This window comes from Parambassis ranga, chromosome 15 (genome assembly GCF_900634625.1).
Source record: "Parambassis ranga chromosome 15, fParRan2.1, whole genome shotgun sequence".
In the NCBI taxonomy this organism is placed as follows: Eukaryota; Metazoa; Chordata; class Actinopteri; family Ambassidae; genus Parambassis; species Parambassis ranga.
The window spans coordinates 4,874,998-4,895,596 of NC_041035.1; the positions used below are offsets into that span (position 1 = coordinate 4,874,998).

A 20,599-nucleotide genomic window follows, 5' to 3' on the forward strand; every position below is an offset into this window, starting at 1 on the left:
TTGTGTTGAACTCGTGCTGCAAAGAATTCTGTTTCTGAACAGTGAAATATCTATGTCTAAAAATGGTCTTCACAAGGTCTGATGTCCGTCCCATTATCACGAACGACATAACCAGGGGAGGACTTCCTGCATGTTTTTGCCAAAGGCCCACTTTCCCTATCTGTGAAGATTCTGTCATCCTGGTCATGCTGTATTTAGGAGCAATGTGACGACCCCCTGACAGTATTCTCATCACGTTTTCATGTTTTTTAATGTCATGACTTTTCCATCCATTGTCCAAACATCTCTGTTGTGTAAGATTAACTTTTTCAAGCCTCATTAAACTTGTTGATGTCTATTAGGCCACTTTCACTCTTAATCTAAGCCTTTTGGGACCTGAGGGTTTGTGGCCTTGTGATTCTCACTTGGGTTGGGTGTGGGTGTGTGTGTGTGTGTGTGTGTGTGTGTCCCATTATGCTGACTCAACATCTTGACTTTCTGGACTGTCAGAATGAAATGTTTATTTTTTTCTGTAGCTGTAATGAAAGCAGCTGTTTTAATGCATGTTTTTCTAACCTGCTGCCAGACCTTTGGGGTTCAGGGGTTTATATACAGATTCCATCTGACTAAATATTGCAAGCTGCTGTTGATGCAGAACATTCTTATTTCTTCTTCATCATGATTCACCTAACTGTGCAGAGATATCTGGATGGAACCTTATCAAAGTCTCACTCTCTCCTTTTGATTAAACCGGTATCGGTTGTCTCTGCATTATTGACACGCCTCTCCTTCCTCTCCTTCCTCTCCGTAGGTGAGCCTGCTGTGGCCAGAGAGAACAACTGCCTCAATGCTGCCAAGGCCTGCAACCTGAATGACGTATGTAAGAAGCACCGCACGGCCTACATCACCCCCTGCACCAGCCGCGTCTCCTCCGCTGAAGTCTGCAACAAGAGGAAGTGCCACAAGGCCCTGCGGCAGTTCTTTGACAAGGCAAGGCACTTCTGTCACAAGCTTATCAAAAAAAAAAGAAAGAAACACTCAAAAGCGCGCGCACACACACACACACACACACACACACACACACACACACACACACTGGAGGTTTTCCAAAAGACTGATATCTGATAAAAGCTGAATGTCCGACACAAAGAACCTGCTTCAAAAGGAAGAATGATTTTGAAGTGGATAAGTTAGAGGGGTTGTCAAAATCACAATAAATAATCATGCGGGCCTTTTTTGTAGTGAGAGTTTGCTTTTCCAGTGCCAAGCTTTGACATTGATTCAGTCATCAAACACAAAAGATGTTTTCGCTGTCTGTTCCATATTGTAAAGAATGATGCGAAGCATCGTAATTACAACCCAGCTTCTATGATGTCCCCTTTGGAATAACTTTACTGGCGCATAGCTTCAATATGAAGCAACAATATGAATAAATAGAAAACTACAAAGAATGCATGACATTGTTAATCTTAGTGTGATGTATAATTTTTGTTTTTTTTCTCTGCAAACAGCCTTGAGCTTCAACTTTTCTTTGTGTAGGAGATAAAACTGTGATTGTGTTCTTCTGTTGTAGGCTGACTGTCATTTGTTACAGCTCTGCTACCGTCTGTTATTCAGCATTAACATTCCAGTTTATTGAAGTCTTCATTGTGAAACTTGAGAATGCTTTGATAGAATATTTTTCATATTTGGCAGAAACATACACATGAAGTCAGGAAAAAAACGGATTGGATTTGAATGGTCAAGTCTCATTCAGTCCCAGTTTTACCTCAGAGAGTTTCTGAAAGTTTTTTATGATGCAAACAGAATAGTTCGGTATTTTAGCTTAATATTATGTAATATTTTTTCTGTTTCATTTTAATTTCCCCTCCGCAGCTCGTTAATGTCAGTGAATATATCACAAGTGCAATATATGTATGTATAAGATATGTATTCATATATAACATATCTTTATATAAACTACAGAAATTAAAACACTTTTTAAAGGTAGGGTAGGAGATTTTTAAAACTCAGTGAGAGTCAGCCAGATTTTGAAAGTAAACACACGCCCCGTTCTCTCGGAGCTCACCCCGAAGCCACGCCTCCCAACCAGTCAGTGACTTCGGCCATCATGCACGTACGTCTCTGGTGCGCGCAGAGCAGGAAGAGAGTGACAACCTGCCAACTATACGCACAGGGGCGCATCGTAGGATTGATGTTCTTAGCGTTTTATAGCTTCCACAGATGATTCATATTCTTCGTTTTAAAGCGAAACTGCCGAACTAATTGGTTGCTATCAGATTGTAAAGAGAAGTTACACTTATTAAGCAAAAGGTGCATCAGAATGAAATCTCCTACCCTACCTTTAAATATTCAGATAAAATATTTAAATTATGTAAATTTTGAAGAAAAATACTCTCATAAAATGGCTCCTCCTCCAACATAAACAGGTGTTGTGTAAACCTGCCAGTTACTCAAATTAATTATTTGTCAATACATTTTAATATACTGTATGTACATGTACACATTTTTACATATATCTCATAAACTTATCTTTATATATCCAGATTGTATGTATGCAATGTATTAACATTAAGATACATATGTTATATATTCCTCATGAAGACAAAAACTAAAGGACAAAAAGGTTAAACTGAGGAAGAGCTTTATTCAACATAAAGTTGAAAATCCTAACTACACGGAGGACATCTAAAGGATGACACCAGAATACATAGGCTGCAAAACAAGGGTACACAAATTAAAACACACACTCACTGATACAGACAAAGGGAAGCACAAGTAAAACACACAGAGGGACACAAGGTAACACTACTTTCAAAATAACAGGAAACATCACCAAAAAGATACAAATGTACTAAAATAACCAGGGGAACAGTGAAGAACCAAGGATTTCAATGAAAACAAGGCCAGCCAAACTAAGGATCATGACATAATCTCATTGTTTATGTCATGAAAGCTATGTCTGCTCCAGACCTCATCATCAAAAAAATCCACTGAATCTCTCTGAAAGCAGGAAACGTTCCACGTCACAAAAAGCATTCCCAAAATAGGAAAGAAAATCCTAAAGAAGCCTTCACTTCTTCAGCTAATGTTGTGATTTCTGGTTCTACACAGGTTCCTCCAAAGCACAGCTATGGCATGCTGTTCTGCTCGTGCCCGCTCAGAGACCAGACAGCATGCTCTGAGCGCAGGCGTCAGACCATCGTTCCTGCCTGCTCATATGAAGAGAAACAGCAGCCCAACTGTCTTGAACTGCAGGCGTCCTGCAAGACCAACTACATCTGCAGGTCAGAAACAGCAGCACCTACTGTCTTTTACAGGAGACATCATGAAGTTGGACAATGTTGCATCGTCTGGATTGTCTCCAAACACACCCAACAGAATCCTCTGTGTTGTATATAAATTGCCTGCCTTAGCACCTATCAGTCTCAGAATCACACCCACACATACATACACTGTGCGGTAACAGAGTAGGGATTCTGCAGAGTCAGAGCGGAGTAATTCAGTGACAGACATATGACACCGCCCTCTCCAGTGTGTGTATGTGTGTGTACGCAGTCTCCGGAGGCTGCAGCCAGCAGTCTTGTGGGTCCTTGGGATTAAATGGAAGCATTAGGCATCATAAATGAGCTCCATTTGGACTGTGGCCGCAGGTCTCCCTCCCTCGCGTCCACCCTCTCTGTCTCTACTTAACAGCAAGCAGCATGGCAGCAGTACATTTCTACAAGTTTCTGTCCTGCCTCCCCCCTCTTCTTGTCTTTTTTTCTCCACCGCTCTCGATCCATCAGACATACGCTCAGGGCTGAAACAACAGGTCTCACTGCAGCGCGGCTTCCTCCCAGTCCATTTGTCAGTTAGCACAGATAGATTAAAGCCATGCATTTCCACAGGCTCCCTCGCCATATGTCAGGTGTAGTTCACTCGCTGTTGTTGACAACTCTCACTACGCTCTGCTCCTCTATGCACCAGATTGGTGTGATTAGATAGAGCCCACTGGGAGTGCATATATCTGAGTGTGTGTGTTGCTTACAACTGTTTGCAGTTGTCATACACAGATGAATCAAAAGTGTGTTTAAGGAGGGTGTGAACGCTGGGTACGTCTACGGTACAGTATATCTGATAAGATCAGGTTAGCTCATCGCTAGCATAGTGTCCTTAATTCAAATACAATAATACAGAGTAGAATTTGAACACCCGATGGGCGAAAAGGCAAAAACACCAATATTGTTAATGAGTGACTTCTTAAAGATGTGAGTTTAAAAGTATCATTGATTTGTTTTGTTTTGCGTCAGATAGCCAACATATCACACGAAATCTCATTTCAAATTGTGAACTTCTTGGGAATCCACACACACACTTTCACATGCCGCTGCCCCTCTGACAGAAGTGAAAACAAACATTTGTGAAGTCAGTAACTGAAACAGAGCTGACTGACTTGAATTGCTTTTAGCCTCATTCATTCCAGGATATAAACCAGCCGCAGCATTCGTAGCCGGGTCATCTTACTCCACTGAACCATTAGGTTGGCTAATTAAATTGAGAGGAATGACTTCCACCGCACGCTAATTTGGTCTGGGCATTTTGCTGCACATTTACAGTCAAATTGGCCATCTGAATTTCTCATTTTAAAACTACTGTGGAGTAATCACGTATGGCTCTGAAGCCTATTTTCGATTTGTGTGTGTGTGTGTGTGTTTTAGGTCACGACTCGCTGACTTCTTTGTCAACTGCCAGCCGGAGCCTCGTTCGCTGTCAGGATGTCTGAAGGAAAACTACGCAGACTGCCTCCTCGCGTACTCGGGTCTGATTGGTGAGTTTACACTACAATCGATTGTTAGCTGTCTTTGCCTGTACTTCAGGCATCTGAATTTTAATTTTTCCAAATAAACGGTATGGATCATTTTTGTTGTTTTTTTCTCTTAGTTTAAGTTGGCATTAATCACATTAAGTTGTTTCGAAAAATAAGACCTAGACAACATGAATATGTTTTTAAACTGTTATAGATATTTAAAAAGAAGCTCCCATGAAGTAGCAACCTGAACTTTTTAATGATCCTTGAAGATATTTTGCTGCTCCTCCAAGCAGCTTCTTCACTTCTGACATTTCGGTGGCGAATACAGGTTTATATGGGGCTAAAGAGATCTCTAGGTGAATGGCCCAATACCTGTCTGTGGTTCTGGCCTTTCTAATGATGATGAATGTCGGGGATCAGGCTGTAAACTTTTAATTTCTGATGTAAAGCCGGACATTTTAACATTGAGGTCTACGTCTTAACTCAATTTTGGAACAGCAACTAGAGGCTGCAAGCGGAACTGCAGTTTTGACAACATCGCAAGGCCATTATTTGTATATCAGTGAAGGTCGCCTATAGTGATGTAAATGAAAAATGACAATTGCCATACAGCAGGAGGCAGGACCCGGATACAGAACGGCTAAACAATCCAACAAAGGGCAATCTTTATTAACTAATGCTGAAAAACAAAAATCCCCCAAAAATTTCCAGAGTCAAGAAACCAGCACAATGCCAATGAAGTTGGTAGAAACAAGGAACTAGTAAGACTCAAAAAGCAAAGCGGACTGGAGCTCAAGAACACAGAACACAGACTGAGAAACACACATGGAGGAAGGCAGCACAAGACTTAAATACACAAGGTAAGGAGTAAAAAGACACAGATGATAACAGTTAGGGCAAGGCATGCAATCACACAGGAGGGGAAAGATGAGGAAATAAAACCAACAGACATGCAAGGAAACCTGATTTCAAAACAATACAGGAAGTTTAACCAGGCACAAATAAACCATGAATAAACCAAAACACAAGGAACAAAGAGAAAAATGGTTCCAACAAACTCAACATCATAACAATTTAAGGGAACTTTAATAGTTTTTTTGATCTGACATGTCAAACGGTGTTTCTCTTAGACTTGATGATGATGATGATGCCATGTTCCCAGATACCAGCAATTAACTTTGAGATGAAGCTCTAACTTGCATCCTGCTCTAACCCCTGACTGTCCTCCCAACTATTTAACAGCTCTCCACAACAGTGAGCTGTCAAAGAGTCGGTCCTCACAAGTCACCAAACCGGACCACACGTACACACACACACCGTCCACACAGCGCCAATTCATTCTGCCTACTGCAAAACAAAAAGGCCTGTGTTGGATCACAGCCAGCACAAGGGAACAATCCATTGGGGGAGTGAGAAATCACTGACTGAAGCTATTTACTTTCCCTCGCAGAGAGAAAGCCTATTCTTCACTCCAGCTTCTCTGCATTCTGCTTCCTGCAGAAACACTGCACACACAGAGGAGAAAGAGAAATAGATCCCACAGTAATTTCATTTCTTTTGCCAGCATTTATCATTCAATACAAAAAGGAGAATGATAACTAATTATTAAAGGGCTTCTTTTGCCACATTTACTGTATGTATGGATCCTTATTTGAGGCAAAGACAGATTAATGCATGAATGAATCCTCCTCTCTACCTGCTGCAGGCACTGTGATGACCCCAAACTACCTGCGCTCGCCCAAAATCAGCGTCTCCCCCTACTGCGACTGCAGCAACAGTGGCAACAACAAGGACGAGTGTGACAAGTTCACCGAGTTTTTCACAGAAAACACCTGTCTCCGTAAGTTTTCCCCCTGCGCAGCTACTGTCTGACCAGCTGGTGTCTTTTTTTGTTTTTTTCTACTCTAGTGTTTCTGGTTCTCTGAATTCTGTGTATTTTCATCCACTCTGCTCTCCTGTTTTGCACTTTTTATCCCCTCTTTTCTCTTCTTTCCGTCTCTCCTCCTAACCAAATATATCCCATTGCCATGCTCGCATTATTATCCTGCTGCATTATAGAGAAACCAGTCCTACTGCACCACCGCCTTGTCTGAAAGTGTGTGTGTGTATCTCTTCTGTGTGTGTGTGTGCCTAAAATCTGTAGCAGAACTCCTGCTCCAGATCTGTGACACAAAGCTGCTTTTTCATCCAACCCTCTTACACAATGACTTTAATTAACAACCCCTTCAAATACCCACACTGTCTCCCTCTCTCTCTCTCTCTGTCTCTCTGTCTTTTCATTCCACACACACACATTTATATATATATATATGTATATAAAACACACCTATTTCCAGCCAGGATTAATAAGTTGCTGGCCGCTCCTGTGGAGCTGTGGAGATAAGAGCCAGATTCACAGTGTAATCAGAGCTGATTCTGTTCCTCTGTTTTGATACTTGTACTCAGTGTCAGTCAGCTGCTGCTATCCTCCACATCAGAGTTTAAATGATTTTTCATCGATTCCTTCTGACGGAGGTCAGAAGACAAGGTTAAACAGAGTAGGGTATTTTGCTCAAGGACACCCAAGCTAAATGAACGGGTGATCACCTGAATCTGCCTGAGGGACTCAGAAGTGGATGGCAACAAATTTAGTACCATATAGTATCATCCACTGACTGATTTTACTTCAACTCAGGTATAGGGATCAGCACTGAGATAGATGACATCAAATCAGCTGTGATCAGCTCATTTTTAATTTCATTAATAAGTTGATTAGAGGCCATAAGGAAGCAGTAATGTGTCATGTACAAGCCCGCGGTGTGCGAGCTTTAAAGGTCATCTGTGAGGGAAAAGAAGCAGCGCTCGTTTTAATATTCATGACTTGCTGAAACAGATTATTTCGTAGAATTTATGATATTTTTTGCTTTTTATCAAATTTAGAGGTGAAATAGAAACTGCATCCCACAGATTCACTTCCACTGATTTAGTCTGAGAACATCTGTTACTGGCCAGCTTTCAGCCTGCACCTGCAAGGTGGGAGCACAGCATGAACCTGTTACTGATATGACAGACTTGTTAGCAAACAGCTCCTTAATTACACATCCAGAGCAACATTGTTGTTCACTCCTGAACTCAAATCCAAATTTGCTCTCCACCACCACAACCTGAGAGATACAGTTATGTGTGGCTTTTTAGCTGTGTTCACTTGTTTTGGTGCTGTGCAGATAGTAGTGACAGTGTACCACTGAGTGCACAGCCAAAAAAGTTCTTTTTTTTCCTTGATGTAATGATGAATCACTTCCAAGTACAGCAGCACATCCTGTCTATTTTCAGCTGCAAGGTGAATAGCTGCCTTCTTAATGAATCAATTAGGCATTTGATTGATGAAGCAATCAAATGCAAGACACCTATGTCAAGCAGTCACTTGGTCAGTTTGCTCCTGAGTGTGTGTGTGTGTGTGCGATAATGAGCTGTATAGTCACAACGTGTGGAATGAGTTCCTGCTTCACCTCTGAACACTGAGCAAAGTGGGCGGTTTGAATTTCCTCAGTCAGAATGACAGTTAGCAGATGAGAAAACAGCAAAAAGATGCAGCCTCATTTTCACCAACTCTCCTCTCTTTCGCTGTCTCATTTGTCTTCTCCTCTTCTATTATCTCTTTCCCCTCCCTCGTCTTGTTTTCTCTGCTCTGTTTGTCTTTTTTACCAGTCAGGGTTAACGAGGTTGCTCCGCTGTAGATAATAAGGGCTGCTGCGGTCTATGTTTGAGTCAGTGTTTACGTGGGAGACATGTAGCGCTCCTCTTCTTCGTCTTTGCTGGCATGACTGTGTGTGTGTGTTCATCTGTCAATATGAGACTTGCAACATAAACTGGGGAGGGGGTTAATGTGGGTTAAAGCAAGCTCTCTCTGTACGTCTGCTGTGTATTTGCTTTTATTCACTAGAGGGAGTGGAATGAAGGAGATATGGCTGCTTTGACTTTTCATGATTACCCTTCTATTTCCTACTTGTCTTCCTCGTCCTGCTCGTGCTTCATCTCACTCCTTTTCTGCCCGTCCTGTCTCTTTGTCTCCATCTCCCATGCTTTCATGCCCTCCCTCTTTCAGCTCTCATTAAGCTTGCTCAGCAGTAACTGGAACTGACAACTCTGAAGATCCTGACACACACCGGCTACAGGGTCATGACTAGAGAGAAACTAGAAGAAAGGGAGTGAATAGTTAGAACGAGAGAATATGGAAAAGGAGAGAGAGAGAGAACTTTCTGTTTGTATGTTGGACCTTAGATTTGTTATTTACAATTTTACTCTGCCGGCTGGATTTTTTTTACTTTTTCAAGCTGACATAGGTGATGTCGCTCTGTGCGTCACATGTTTCATCTCTCCTGCAGTGCTGCGCTTGTTATTTTTTCTCCCTGCCTATCAGAGTTACTGTGTGACCTGCCCCCCCACCCCCCAGGACTCAGATCCTCTGCTTTAATATTCTTAAGAAGACACAGAACCTCTAATGTATTCAAAGCTTTTCCAGACTCATACTTCCCCCATTTCCTGCATATGAAAAGGTCACACCATCCAACATAATTCTAGTATTACAACAAACCTTGTGCATGTAAAGTGAGATAAAGTGGTAATGTAGACATCTGTGAGAGGCAAACTGCTAAGACCAGTATCTGCTGCAGAGGGAAGATAATATGTTTGTGCAGTGTGCTGTTTGCATTGCTGAAGGTTAAATGAACCTTTGCTTTTGTGCTTTATGAATACGTGTGTTCTGACCTTGGAAGTGAGGGCGTTTTTGGAGAGTGATGTGATCTATTTGTCACTTCGTCCCGCAGGTAACCAGGGTGTAGGGTCAGTCTAGAGGTAACACTGAGTTTGGAGAGGTTGTGTATTTAAAGTCCAACATCAGACCCCTTAACTGACATTATCACTCATTAGCTTTTATAATTTGGACCTAAGACGTTTAGAAAAAGTGAGTTAAAATGACCCATCGTTAACAATTTTTTTACTCATGTGTTTTTATTATAAATGTGTTTGTGTATATAACTGTGCTACCCTGAATGTGTATGTGGAGTGTTTATTCAGGCTGCAGTGGCTGTGAATCCTTTTTATGTATCCTGAGTAAACAGTAGCAGAGGTGCCATTTACTTTGCAGTGAATCTGTTGAGGAAAGCCAAAGGCTCTGTGTCTTCAGGTTTATTATGCAAATATGCTGGAGGATTAGTGCTACTCCTTTAAAGTATAACTTTTGCTTCTTGAATTTTAATCTCTATATGGAGCGAGGAGAAACTTTTTTTTGTCAGTGACCTAAAGTAAAAGCCATATTTCCGAGAAATGCTGAGGTGAGGACTAAATGGACCTGCCCAGTGTGTGTGTTGATTTTCAGTAAGAAATGTCATACAGATGGACATAGAGATGACTAATAAGATTAGGTCAAGTCTGACAAAGCAACCAGGTCTGATGCTCTAAATATGCCATGATTGAAGTGAGAATAAAAATATGTATGCCGTAATACATAAAAAAAAAACTGGAATGTTGTAAGCACACATGCCTGTCTGACATCCTGGTGGTTTAATCTGAGATGCACGTTGTTTTTCGCACACAGACATGGGGCTGTGAGTGTTCTGTAATTAGGCCTGCGGTGAGGAGACAGAAGAGTCCATCAACACTTACAATATGCTCATCAGGCTTCTGCTGCCTCGATACAAAGCTGCCAGTTACACAATTACATGCACAAGCAAAAATTAAACATGCACTTTTCACTAATGAGCAAAGTCGCACACATCAGGGCTGCAGGATATTGACAAGAATTACTGATTTTGTGCTGAATATTGTTTCTCAGATATGAATGCCAGCACAATTCAATGCTGTTTATCCAGGGACTTGAGGCAATAAAACTGAAGGGTACACACATTAAAAACAAATACATGGTTTTACCTTCCAACTAATTTGATTACTGAAGTAATTTTCCTTTTAATCTGGCACACTCAGCTCTACAGATGCTAAATTAGAGCAGTTATGAATTGTCTGTTTGTCTTTATGACAGACATCATAGGAGGATGTCTGGGTTGTCCGCCGTTACTAGAGGTCAATTAGGCAAAGCAGATGAAATGAAAGTGTTTCCAGCTTTACTCAGTTCAAGATTAATAGTCACGTTTATTAAATGTGCCGAGTGGAACTAACTTAAAGGTTCTTTGTAGGTCAGGGTGGGTTAAATGAAAAGCCACTTCCCTAGAATGGAGGGAAAGAAAGACAGGAAGAGTGTGAGACCAGGCTGTGTTCAGTAGTTTTCTCTGTTTATTTTGATGTGTATGTGGTCAAAATATCTGTGATGTTGATTATGAACTTAAACACAGAGCCGTCTAATGTCCGCCTGTCACAGCTGCAATCAGAAGTTAAGCTTGTGAAGATGCTGAGGGTAATTTTGACCTCCCCGGAGAAATATGTAGAACTAGGTCAGCGGGAATTATGTACCACAACTATGCTTCTTTCAGAACAGAGCATAAGGGCAGGTCATCCCTGGAGAAATACCTCCCATCAATCATCTTTCACAGATTGCACCATCTGTGGGTCTGTAGGTATACTCCTTTTGGCCTAGAAGTGCAACTTCAGGGCTTAAAGATGACATAATGGAGACGTTTGGACTAGAGTCAGCAAATTTTGTAGCTTTAGGCCGACAACTCCAACTGAACTGTCACTGAAAAAGTCCAAAACTTGGCCCAACTGATTAAGATCCCAACTCTCTGTCATGGTGTCCACCATGGTTCGACACTAGGTCCCCTCTAATTTTATCCTTTACGTCCTCTGTTACCTCATATGTAAGTGCCAACAATAAACAAGTCTACATCCTCCTGGCACCACCTGCTTTACCCTGAACAGACCTGGAGACCTGTATTCATAGAAAAATAAAATCTTAAACTCAGCTGTGTGAAGTATGCATGCTGCACTGTAGACACAACAACATGTCTTTGCATGTATGAATATTTTAGTGGAGTTAAAGAGCCCTCACACAGATCAGCTCTTCGTTCCTTTATCACAGTATCAGGGTCATAACTCACTGCTTGGAAAGAATATCACGATATTCAAACAGCAGCTCTGTAAAGCTCAGCTTTCCTCTGATGTGTGTGTGTGTGTGTGTGTGTTTTACATCAAAGCCGTAGAAGGCTATTAATAGGGCTGTTAATGGACTCTAATGGTAAATAGCCACATCAGCACTCAGGTTTTTGACGGTGTGGTGAATTTATAATGGAGGCAAGCACTAACAAAACCTAAGTACCTTCTAACTCTTCTTTAATTGTGGTTTGAACTGGTGTAATATACAGTTTTATTTTAACACGGGGGCTTACAAACACAGGATTCATGAGAAAACACAGTTGGGTGCTAAAGTGACCTGCTTGCAGCTCTGTAGTATTTCTGCTGTGGCAGATAGGACGCACAGGGGATGTGTGAAGCCTAAAATTCAGCTTGTTTTGTCTCTCAACTCTCCTCTGTAGGTAATGCCATCCAGGCCTTTGGCAATGGGACTGATGTCGGAGTTTGGCAGCCAATGTCCCCAGTCCAGACCACCACTTCCATTACCACCCCCTACCAAAGAAAGCGTGAGCGCAACCCCAACACGATTGACAACAACATTAACACAGACCCTGGCATCTACCACTTCTGCGGCAGCCTGCAGGTGAGTAACACACACCCATTCACACACAGAGGCTCCAGAATGTTTAAGATTCAGAGGACGACTCTGTATGAAGGCTCAAGGGTTTCAGCCTGTCTGGGACAAATTTGATCCCAGGACATGAAAATTTCTTCCCAACTTTTCTTTTTCTGAAAGTTTTAAAAGTTACCAGTTTTTTTTTTTTTTTTTTTTTTTTTTATCACACATGCTAATCTTGCTGTGTGTCCGTCCAGATATCAGTCGACTGCTGACATCTAACATTCAATGTGTTTGTCTGTTTCTATGGTCGCTGCCTCTTCATCCTCAGGCTCACTTTCTATGTGCTTGCACTGTCTGACATTAAACAATTTAACTATGGGATTAATAAAGTATTTCTGAGTCTGATCTGTCTTCAGTGGTTTATCTTATAGTGTCATGATATGCCTAAATATGTCCAGTTAGATCAGTGGATCAACTACAGATCAAGACTTAAACTGATTCTGATTAGATTAGATTATATTGGATTCATTGGGATTATATTACCAGGCTGGATTACTTCTCTTGGTTTAGATTGGATTATTTTAGATAATAAAATTAGATTATTGGTATTGATTAGTTAGTTAGTGGTTGGATAATATAAATAACATGTTTTAGATTAGATTAGATTACAGATTAAATTAAACTGTGCTAGATTATATTAGATTAAATAATTCATTACAGCATTAGTTAGAGTGATTCATTTACCTGTTTTCCATATTTTTGGGATTTTTTGGATCTGGATTTGCCCGAGTCTCAGCTCTGCCACTGACACACTCATGTGTATGTGCAGCTGTAAATCCCCTCTGTGCCTGATAAGGCTCTGAAACAGTATTTCTCAGTCAGAGCAGCCTCTCCTGCTCTACAGGAACAACAGTTATCTGGCTGATGAAACAGAGGGATCACTCGCAGCAATCCTGAGCACCGGTGATGGGCTCCTCCTGGGTCAGGGAGGAAGTGAGGATAATACCGTTATTACCAGCAGAGCGATGACGGGGGGTTCGTAGAACCGTTTCACATAAAATAATGCTGCTGACAGACGCACCAATATGACCATAAAAGCACTGAAGTTGTTCTGTACAGACCACCTTAATGTTTTTTTTTACAAACTAGAATTTGAAATATAAACGGTGCTTTTTATTTTTACATTCTATCGGTTTATGACACCCAGAGAGCAGAGCTTTGTTACCGTGTAGGAATCAAAGCTCCAGTTAAAGCTCTAGTCTGCTAATATTAAATACATATATGCACTATGTGAGTGATGTAATTGTAATAGCAGCATTCATAGTTGGTTCTACAAATTGGAGGCAGCAGAACAAGAAGCAGACAAATTATTCATTCTTAATATCTTCTTTAGCTCTTCATTGTCTTCTGGAGAAATGTCTGGCTCTTAAAGCAGACATTAAGAATCACTGTGTTCACTGACCGCATGCTAACCTTGTCTGCAGTTGGACGAGTCACTGCTGCTTTGTTGAGAACAGTAGGAGTGAACCATCACGGTGTAACTGAAAGATAAGGCAGAGCTGCACGTTAATACTTTTTAGATTAATTTGTCATTTCCAGTAAACCCTTTCTCATTACAGGAAGTTGTCGGAGTTAATATGAAAATATTGATTAGTGGAGCTTTTAGGTAGGAGTCACAGTAATTCCAGTAAATTAGGCACCTGGCTGCAAACAAGAATACTGATGACATAAAAAAAATGATGTGAAGCTGCTGAAAAAAAGAAACTAACTAGACTGTAACTTTCAGATCTGTTGAAGTTTTGCTGTATTTTATTACAAATCTTGTTTAGTGTTACAAAGGCATCCTGCTTCTTACAATTTAGTCCATCTTTTTGCCTGTGGTAAGAATTTAGGTGGACAAGGAAGCTGCCAACCTGGTGAAGATTAGAGCTTCAAAACGGCACTTCAACATCGTAGCCCCGTTCACACAGTTTATTTGTTGTGGCTGTGTAAGATGGCCCCAGGAAAAAAGGAAAGAATTTGTTTTGCCTCTGATATGGCATCAGATGTAACAACGAGTGAACAGAGTGTGAATAGGCATCCGGACATGGCAGAGTACACCATAGAAAACAGTTGACACGAGGCGCTACCTGATTGTTCAATGCTGGTTTTGTTTTAAGACGGTGTAAATAAGCAAGAGGTGGAAAAGAGAGGAGTCTCCAGTACGTATTTAAACCACTATCTCTTTGTGCATGTAATGCTCGTGGCAGTGTAGCATTGGCTTAAATTAAACCTATAAATCAAGTAATATCGGCACTTTAATGACTTCTGTAAAGTTTTGGGTTGGGTCTTCCCTGACTGTTTTTTTAGAGGCGACACTGTGTGTACATTTCAGTTCTGAGTGTGTGTGTGTGTACTTACATATGCTGCGAACACTTAAGCCTGTGCACTCAAATCTACACTCACTGTCTCTCTCTGTGTCTCTCTTTTCACACACACACACTGATAATGAGCTTTGGTGGTGTAGTGGTGCATGTGTGCTGTTGGCATTGCTCTGATAGCACGTCAAATACAAGTTAATGAGAGAGTTGTTGTGTTTAACCACTTTTCTAGTGTGTGTGTGTGTGTGTGCAGCTCTTCAGTATGTGAGAGTGCGGCTACATTAATGTGTGTGTGTGTGTGTGTAAGCATCGAGGCAGTCCACACTGTTGTAATGACACACTCGGGGGACAGGCCTGTCAGAAGACTCACTCCACTCTCTTCTTCATTGATCTCTTGTCTTTTGCACACACACGCACACACACACTCGCACACACACAATAATGATAACTTCTACCCAGTGACTGTGAACCTCTCGGCTTCCAGACACACAACTTGAGGTGCGTTTACCTCTGATTAACAGATTCTAAATAGAGGAGAAACATAAAAAGTAAGATCTTTATTTTTTGGATCTGGAGGATGACCTGCCTGAGAGGTGTTCATTTTATCAGTCTACACAACTTGACTCCTTTGAAAAATGTTCAGACACCGCAGTGTTCTCAAGCTTTTTTTCTTGCTTTAATGTGAAGTGTGTGCGAAGAAAACCTTCTTTATTTTTCACAGGAAATTAAAACAATCCTCTTTCATCACACAGAAGGGCTAAAAGGGCCCACAGCAAAGCCAGCGCAGATAAAACACACACCCACACACACACACACGTTTGAATGCAGACACACACACACAGGGTTTTCAAACCCCAGGGCTCCATCAGCATGTTCTTATGAATATAGTTGACTCCAAAGCAGGCAGGAAGTGCCCTGGACAAATATGTAAATGCACCACATGCTAATGTGACTTTTTAGAATGGGCAGGTATTAGGCAAATTCCAAAACACACAGAAACACGTATTCAAATTTGTTGACATCTGAATCTTTTTGAATTTCAATGAGCGCTGCAGATGTTCAATATTATAGGATACTTACTGTGGTTTATATTGTTTTCATGCAAATGTAATCACAAGCAAAGCTTTCACAGTGTAAGTATAAAATGTAATTTAAAAAAACAACAAAAACAAAACAGTAATATCTACCTATAGGGAGTGCTGGCTTTATATGTATGATGACACTGTGTCCATCTGTCTTCAATGAGATTTCATGTCCCACTCAGCTGAGGTCAGTTGAATTTCTGCCAGGGGTTAAAAAATAAATAACATTTAAAAATTGATTTTGTTCATAGAAAGAGTATTATAGTCACTCAAAACACACATTTTATAGAATAATGACATGAAGCTGCAGTGTTGCAGTGGTCAACAAGGTTTGTGTGGTCCCGGTTCAGGCCTCCTCCTGCATGTCAGGCTAACTGGGGAAATTAGCCATAGATAGGTGGGATAGGCTCTAACACCCCATGACCCCATATAGTGGACAAAGGCAGTTAAGACAATGGATGGATGGCAGAAAATCCATCTTTGTGTTTGAGTCCAGACCAATCAGCTGCTTGTGAGGAGTTATGGGAGTGTTTTCATGTTATCTTCTTCTCATAGGACGCCGGAAATCCTCTACTAACATGTTGCTAATTGCTACTTGCTAGCTTTCAGGTATCCTCAGCAGCTTGTTGGGCTTCCTCCTGAAGGGATTATTTGATCTGATTGGTTGAAGTGAAGATTGGCATGTGATGGAGGGAGACTGACAGATGATGTAGATGAATGCACAGAACCTGACCTCTCCTAACATTTTCCTAAAAGTAACCTTGTATATGTGGAAAAGAACATTATAAAATCATATTTTCAGTAGCTGCTGCAGCATGGTGAGACCTTTAAGTATGCTAAATATGTCTTCATGGAGAGATTACAAGAACAAACAAAGCAGTGGCAGATGGAACTGTCTGCTGAGCTCTTCACTACCTTCAGAATGTCAGACTCCTGAGAAAGTAATGAGAGTAATGTTACGCTAAACACAGATGACACCTTATTAAAGGAAAACAAGTCAGATTTTTGTCATTGTGTCTTAAATATTTCTCCACCACACTTAAAATTCTTGCCTCGTCCCCGTGTATTGGGTGTTTATGCAGAGGCTTGCAAACACACCAATGATTTATAGACATCATTCCAGCCTAACTTTGCCTTTTTTCAGTTTAGGTGTAATAACAGAGTATGCCTTTTCACTTTCTGTATTACCATGCCTGCTACATTTTGTACTCCCCTATTTTTAGGCTGAATTCACTACACTGTACACCAGAGCCATTTATTATTCTGTCACACCTGCAGCCTACACACACACACACACACACACCAAGACAAAACTGGAGTTACATTCCCTTACAGCATCTACATCCTGGAGAGTGCAGGTTGTTTGAGGCGAAGGAGAGAGAAAGTATCATTTCCTCAACTACACTCTGCTGCAATAACACTCATAATCAGATGCCTAATTCACCAAATACATAACACTAATAATAAAAAAAAAGAAATACAAGAGATTCAGATGCTGATTACCTGAGACCTGCGCTTCAAATCAGAAAATCAGTTTATGGTGGGCTTGCAATCAGTGAAAGTGGTAATCACTTCACATCTGTTTAGAAACGTACCTGGAGAGTCCACTGATGGAGAGCATGGTGCCGTTTCTAATGTGAGAAAATGTGATAATTTGTGTACTATTTAAAGTTGTTGAAACTTTGAGCAAGTGCAGATGTTATGCTTTAAAACAATATCATGAACCCAGTACAGGAAAATACTATTGTATAAAAACCTTTACATAGTGAAGAGCATGACATGAATGTACCAGTATGAATGTACAGTGTCTGAGTGACTGTTGCAGTTCAGAGTTCAGTGGTTTGATTGAGACAGGCAGGAATGACTTCCTGTGTCTCTCAGTGGTGTATCATGGGAGTCGGATTCTGTTGCTGAACGAGCTCCTGTAGCTGGTCAGCATGTTGTGGAGCGGGACAGTCCAGCATAGTCAACATCCTCCTCTCAGAGAGTTCAGTTTGGTTTTGGCCGGCCTTCCTTTTGTTGAGTCTGTTGATGTCATCAGGAAGGCCGGCCATGTTGTAGGAGGCGTCAGTGTTAAAAGTCTCACCCGTCGCTGTGTTGGCAGCATCTGCCTTAACACCTGGTTAATCTAAATACAGGCCAAGAATGGAGTGAGTAAAACTGAGGTGGACAGGCAGTCGCAAAGACTAAAAAAAAAAAAAAAAGGTCTTTAAAATGCAGAACTGTTTAAATAACATCCACTCTCATAGATCAAGTTGTGAAACAGGTTAGTAAGGAGTACACCGGAGACCTGGTGCTGGTTTATGAAGGAGATTTGATTACCTAAATTTATACAAAACCTTGAGTACACAGAGTCGACACATCACTGAACACTCATATGAAATGTGTCACATTCTGACTACTTGTTTGCCGTGATCGCTGCACATTCTGTAATTTTAATATTCCCTTATTAACACCAAGAAACACATCGAAGCAGTGTAAACATCCGTCATGGCTGTCGTCACGGCGCAGCCTCCAGGCTTTATTTACACATGTGGGAAGTGTGTTTATATTTATATGTGAGAGACTGAAGTGACCGTTTGAGCATGTGACAGCCACTGAACGATAAATCTTAGATGAGACCAGAGGGTGTATGTTGAACCCCCCTCCTTGTGCAGCCAGTCAGTCTCCTCCTAAGTGTAAGTGTAAATATCAGCAGCTTTAAAAGTTTAACAGGCTCTCAGGGTAAACTCTGAAGGTTACTGTACTGTTTCCAAGCTCTCATACAGTCGCTGTGCTTTCTGAAGTGTGGTCACAGTGTTTGAACACTGATGTTTGTTTTTTTACCTGCCGTGTATTGGCAGAATATTTTCAGTCTAATTAGAGTGTAGATTGTTCCATCGATTGTTGATCACAGCAAATTAATTACTGCTGATTCTCTCTGTGTTGACTTTCAGTTTAGTCCCTCTGACTCAAAAACACTCTGCTGTACAATAACACTCCCACTTTAGACAGCTAACCTTGAAACTCCTTTGAACTTATTTTGTGATTATGTTCTTTGTATTTTCTACTGCAGGCTCAGAAGTTGAAGTCAAACTCCACTGTTGATGGCGTCCTCTGTGTGGTAAGTTCCGTTCATTTTATAAATAATAAATCTATAGTATGAAAGGAGGATAAATGCAACTGTTTTAAAGGTTTGAAACTTGTAATACAACTTAATGATCTAATCTAGACTTTGTGAGCATCCGTAAAGTTCTAACAAATGTTTAGCAGGGCAACAAGACGACCGTCTGGCTGTGCAAGGCCCCCCATAAACATAGGCTGTAGTCTTCATTGGTTTGGTGCAGGTTCCATTCCATTGCTTCACTGTTGCTTTCTGTTCCTCCTCCCCTGTTTATTAACGATAATGGGAAAAAATGGCTAAGTTAAGGAATAACTACTAATAAATACTTCGTACATGTATATTCATTTTTTTTTATTGGAAAAAAAAACTACATGGATGTATGTTGGTGAACAAGTCAGTGCATCCTTATTACTAAATTCCACATTTGCTTGTTAACCCTTTCAACCCCACAGCCCCCATTCCCGATGGCTTTTGCATGCACCCAACAATAAAAGCCACAAAACACTGTACTAACCATGTAAAACAATAATCATGTTGCATACCAAATTACATCCAACCAGAGGAGAACACACAGATATATGACCTGATGCTATCATAAGACACACATTATTGCAAAAAAACATCTGTGTGAGGAGGCTGGAGGGGTGGTTGTAGCGACCTGTGATGAATAGCCTGGTAAAACTGGAAGAACATGAAACTCAAGGGATGAGTTAGTGATCATTTATCAGTGTGTTTTCGAACTGAAAAGATCAATCAAACCATATATATATAAAAAAACAACACTGCCATATTATCTTACAACCTTATAATCCTTATTTATCATATATTTTTTTGCTTATGTCTCCAAGCTTCAGATTTTTTGCTTCATTTTCAATCAATCAATCAATCAATCAATCAATTTTACAGTGTTAGCCCCATGTCAACCCAGCGAAACTGAAAGGCAAATGATCTATGTCCAGGTCTCTCTTATAGTTTTTTTTATGTGTTGGGAGTCAAAAGTGATTCAAAGATTCAAAGATTTGCCTTTAATTTGTGGAAAAACATCACAGCTTATAAAAAAAACTGACAACTTGTGTCAGGAGATGAAATCCCACACCGTCACACCGTTCAATCAGAGAACTATTGCATTTAAGACCACAAGGCAATTGGCAGAGTTATCAAGTCATCACAAACTCTAATCCGACCTGGCTGTTGGAAGTCTATGACCTCCCCTCTGACTGTGATTGCTGCGGCAATCCTTCCCGGCTTCTTTGTAAACTCCTATTCTTTGTAGTTCCTTTGAGGCTGAAATGGGATCGTTGCTTATCTGCTGGCTTTTAAAGTTCACTGTAAATGTCATTGTACAATAATAAGGCACTGTTATGCACTGGACTGACATTTAATAGAGGCAGGGCCAGGTCTGGGGGAGATGACCCAGCCGTTAGCTCGCAGCTTTATTAGCAAGCCAAAGACTAGCTGGGGGCACATCAAACACACACACACACACTTTTAGATTCCACTGCGGTGTGTTAGTTTCTCTTCTTATGTTTCAGAGTCAAAACAGATTTGTATTGACACCATTAGAGAATGACACAACAGACATGGAATCAAAATGCAACATATAAATGGAACATATGTCCACGAGGGGTTAAAAATCCAGACCAAAAAAAAAACCATAAAAGT

General features: G+C 40.8%; 1 protein-coding gene across 1 annotated transcript in view; it reads left to right on the forward strand.

Moving 5' to 3' along the window:
* The window catches only part of gfra1a (gdnf family receptor alpha 1a), a 72,397-nt gene that overhangs the window by 48,656 nt on the left and 3,142 nt on the right, over window positions 1-20,599 (forward strand). Inside the window, exons 4-9 of the mRNA XM_028424140.1 lie at window positions 791-969; window positions 3,094-3,266; window positions 4,680-4,789; window positions 6,477-6,611; window positions 12,235-12,416; window positions 18,890-18,937. Of these exons, the coding sequence (XP_028279941.1) occupies window positions 791-969; window positions 3,094-3,266; window positions 4,680-4,789; window positions 6,477-6,611; window positions 12,235-12,416; window positions 18,890-18,937 (827 nt within the window). The remainder of the gene's footprint in view (window positions 1-790; window positions 970-3,093; window positions 3,267-4,679; window positions 4,790-6,476; window positions 6,612-12,234; window positions 12,417-18,889; window positions 18,938-20,599) is intronic.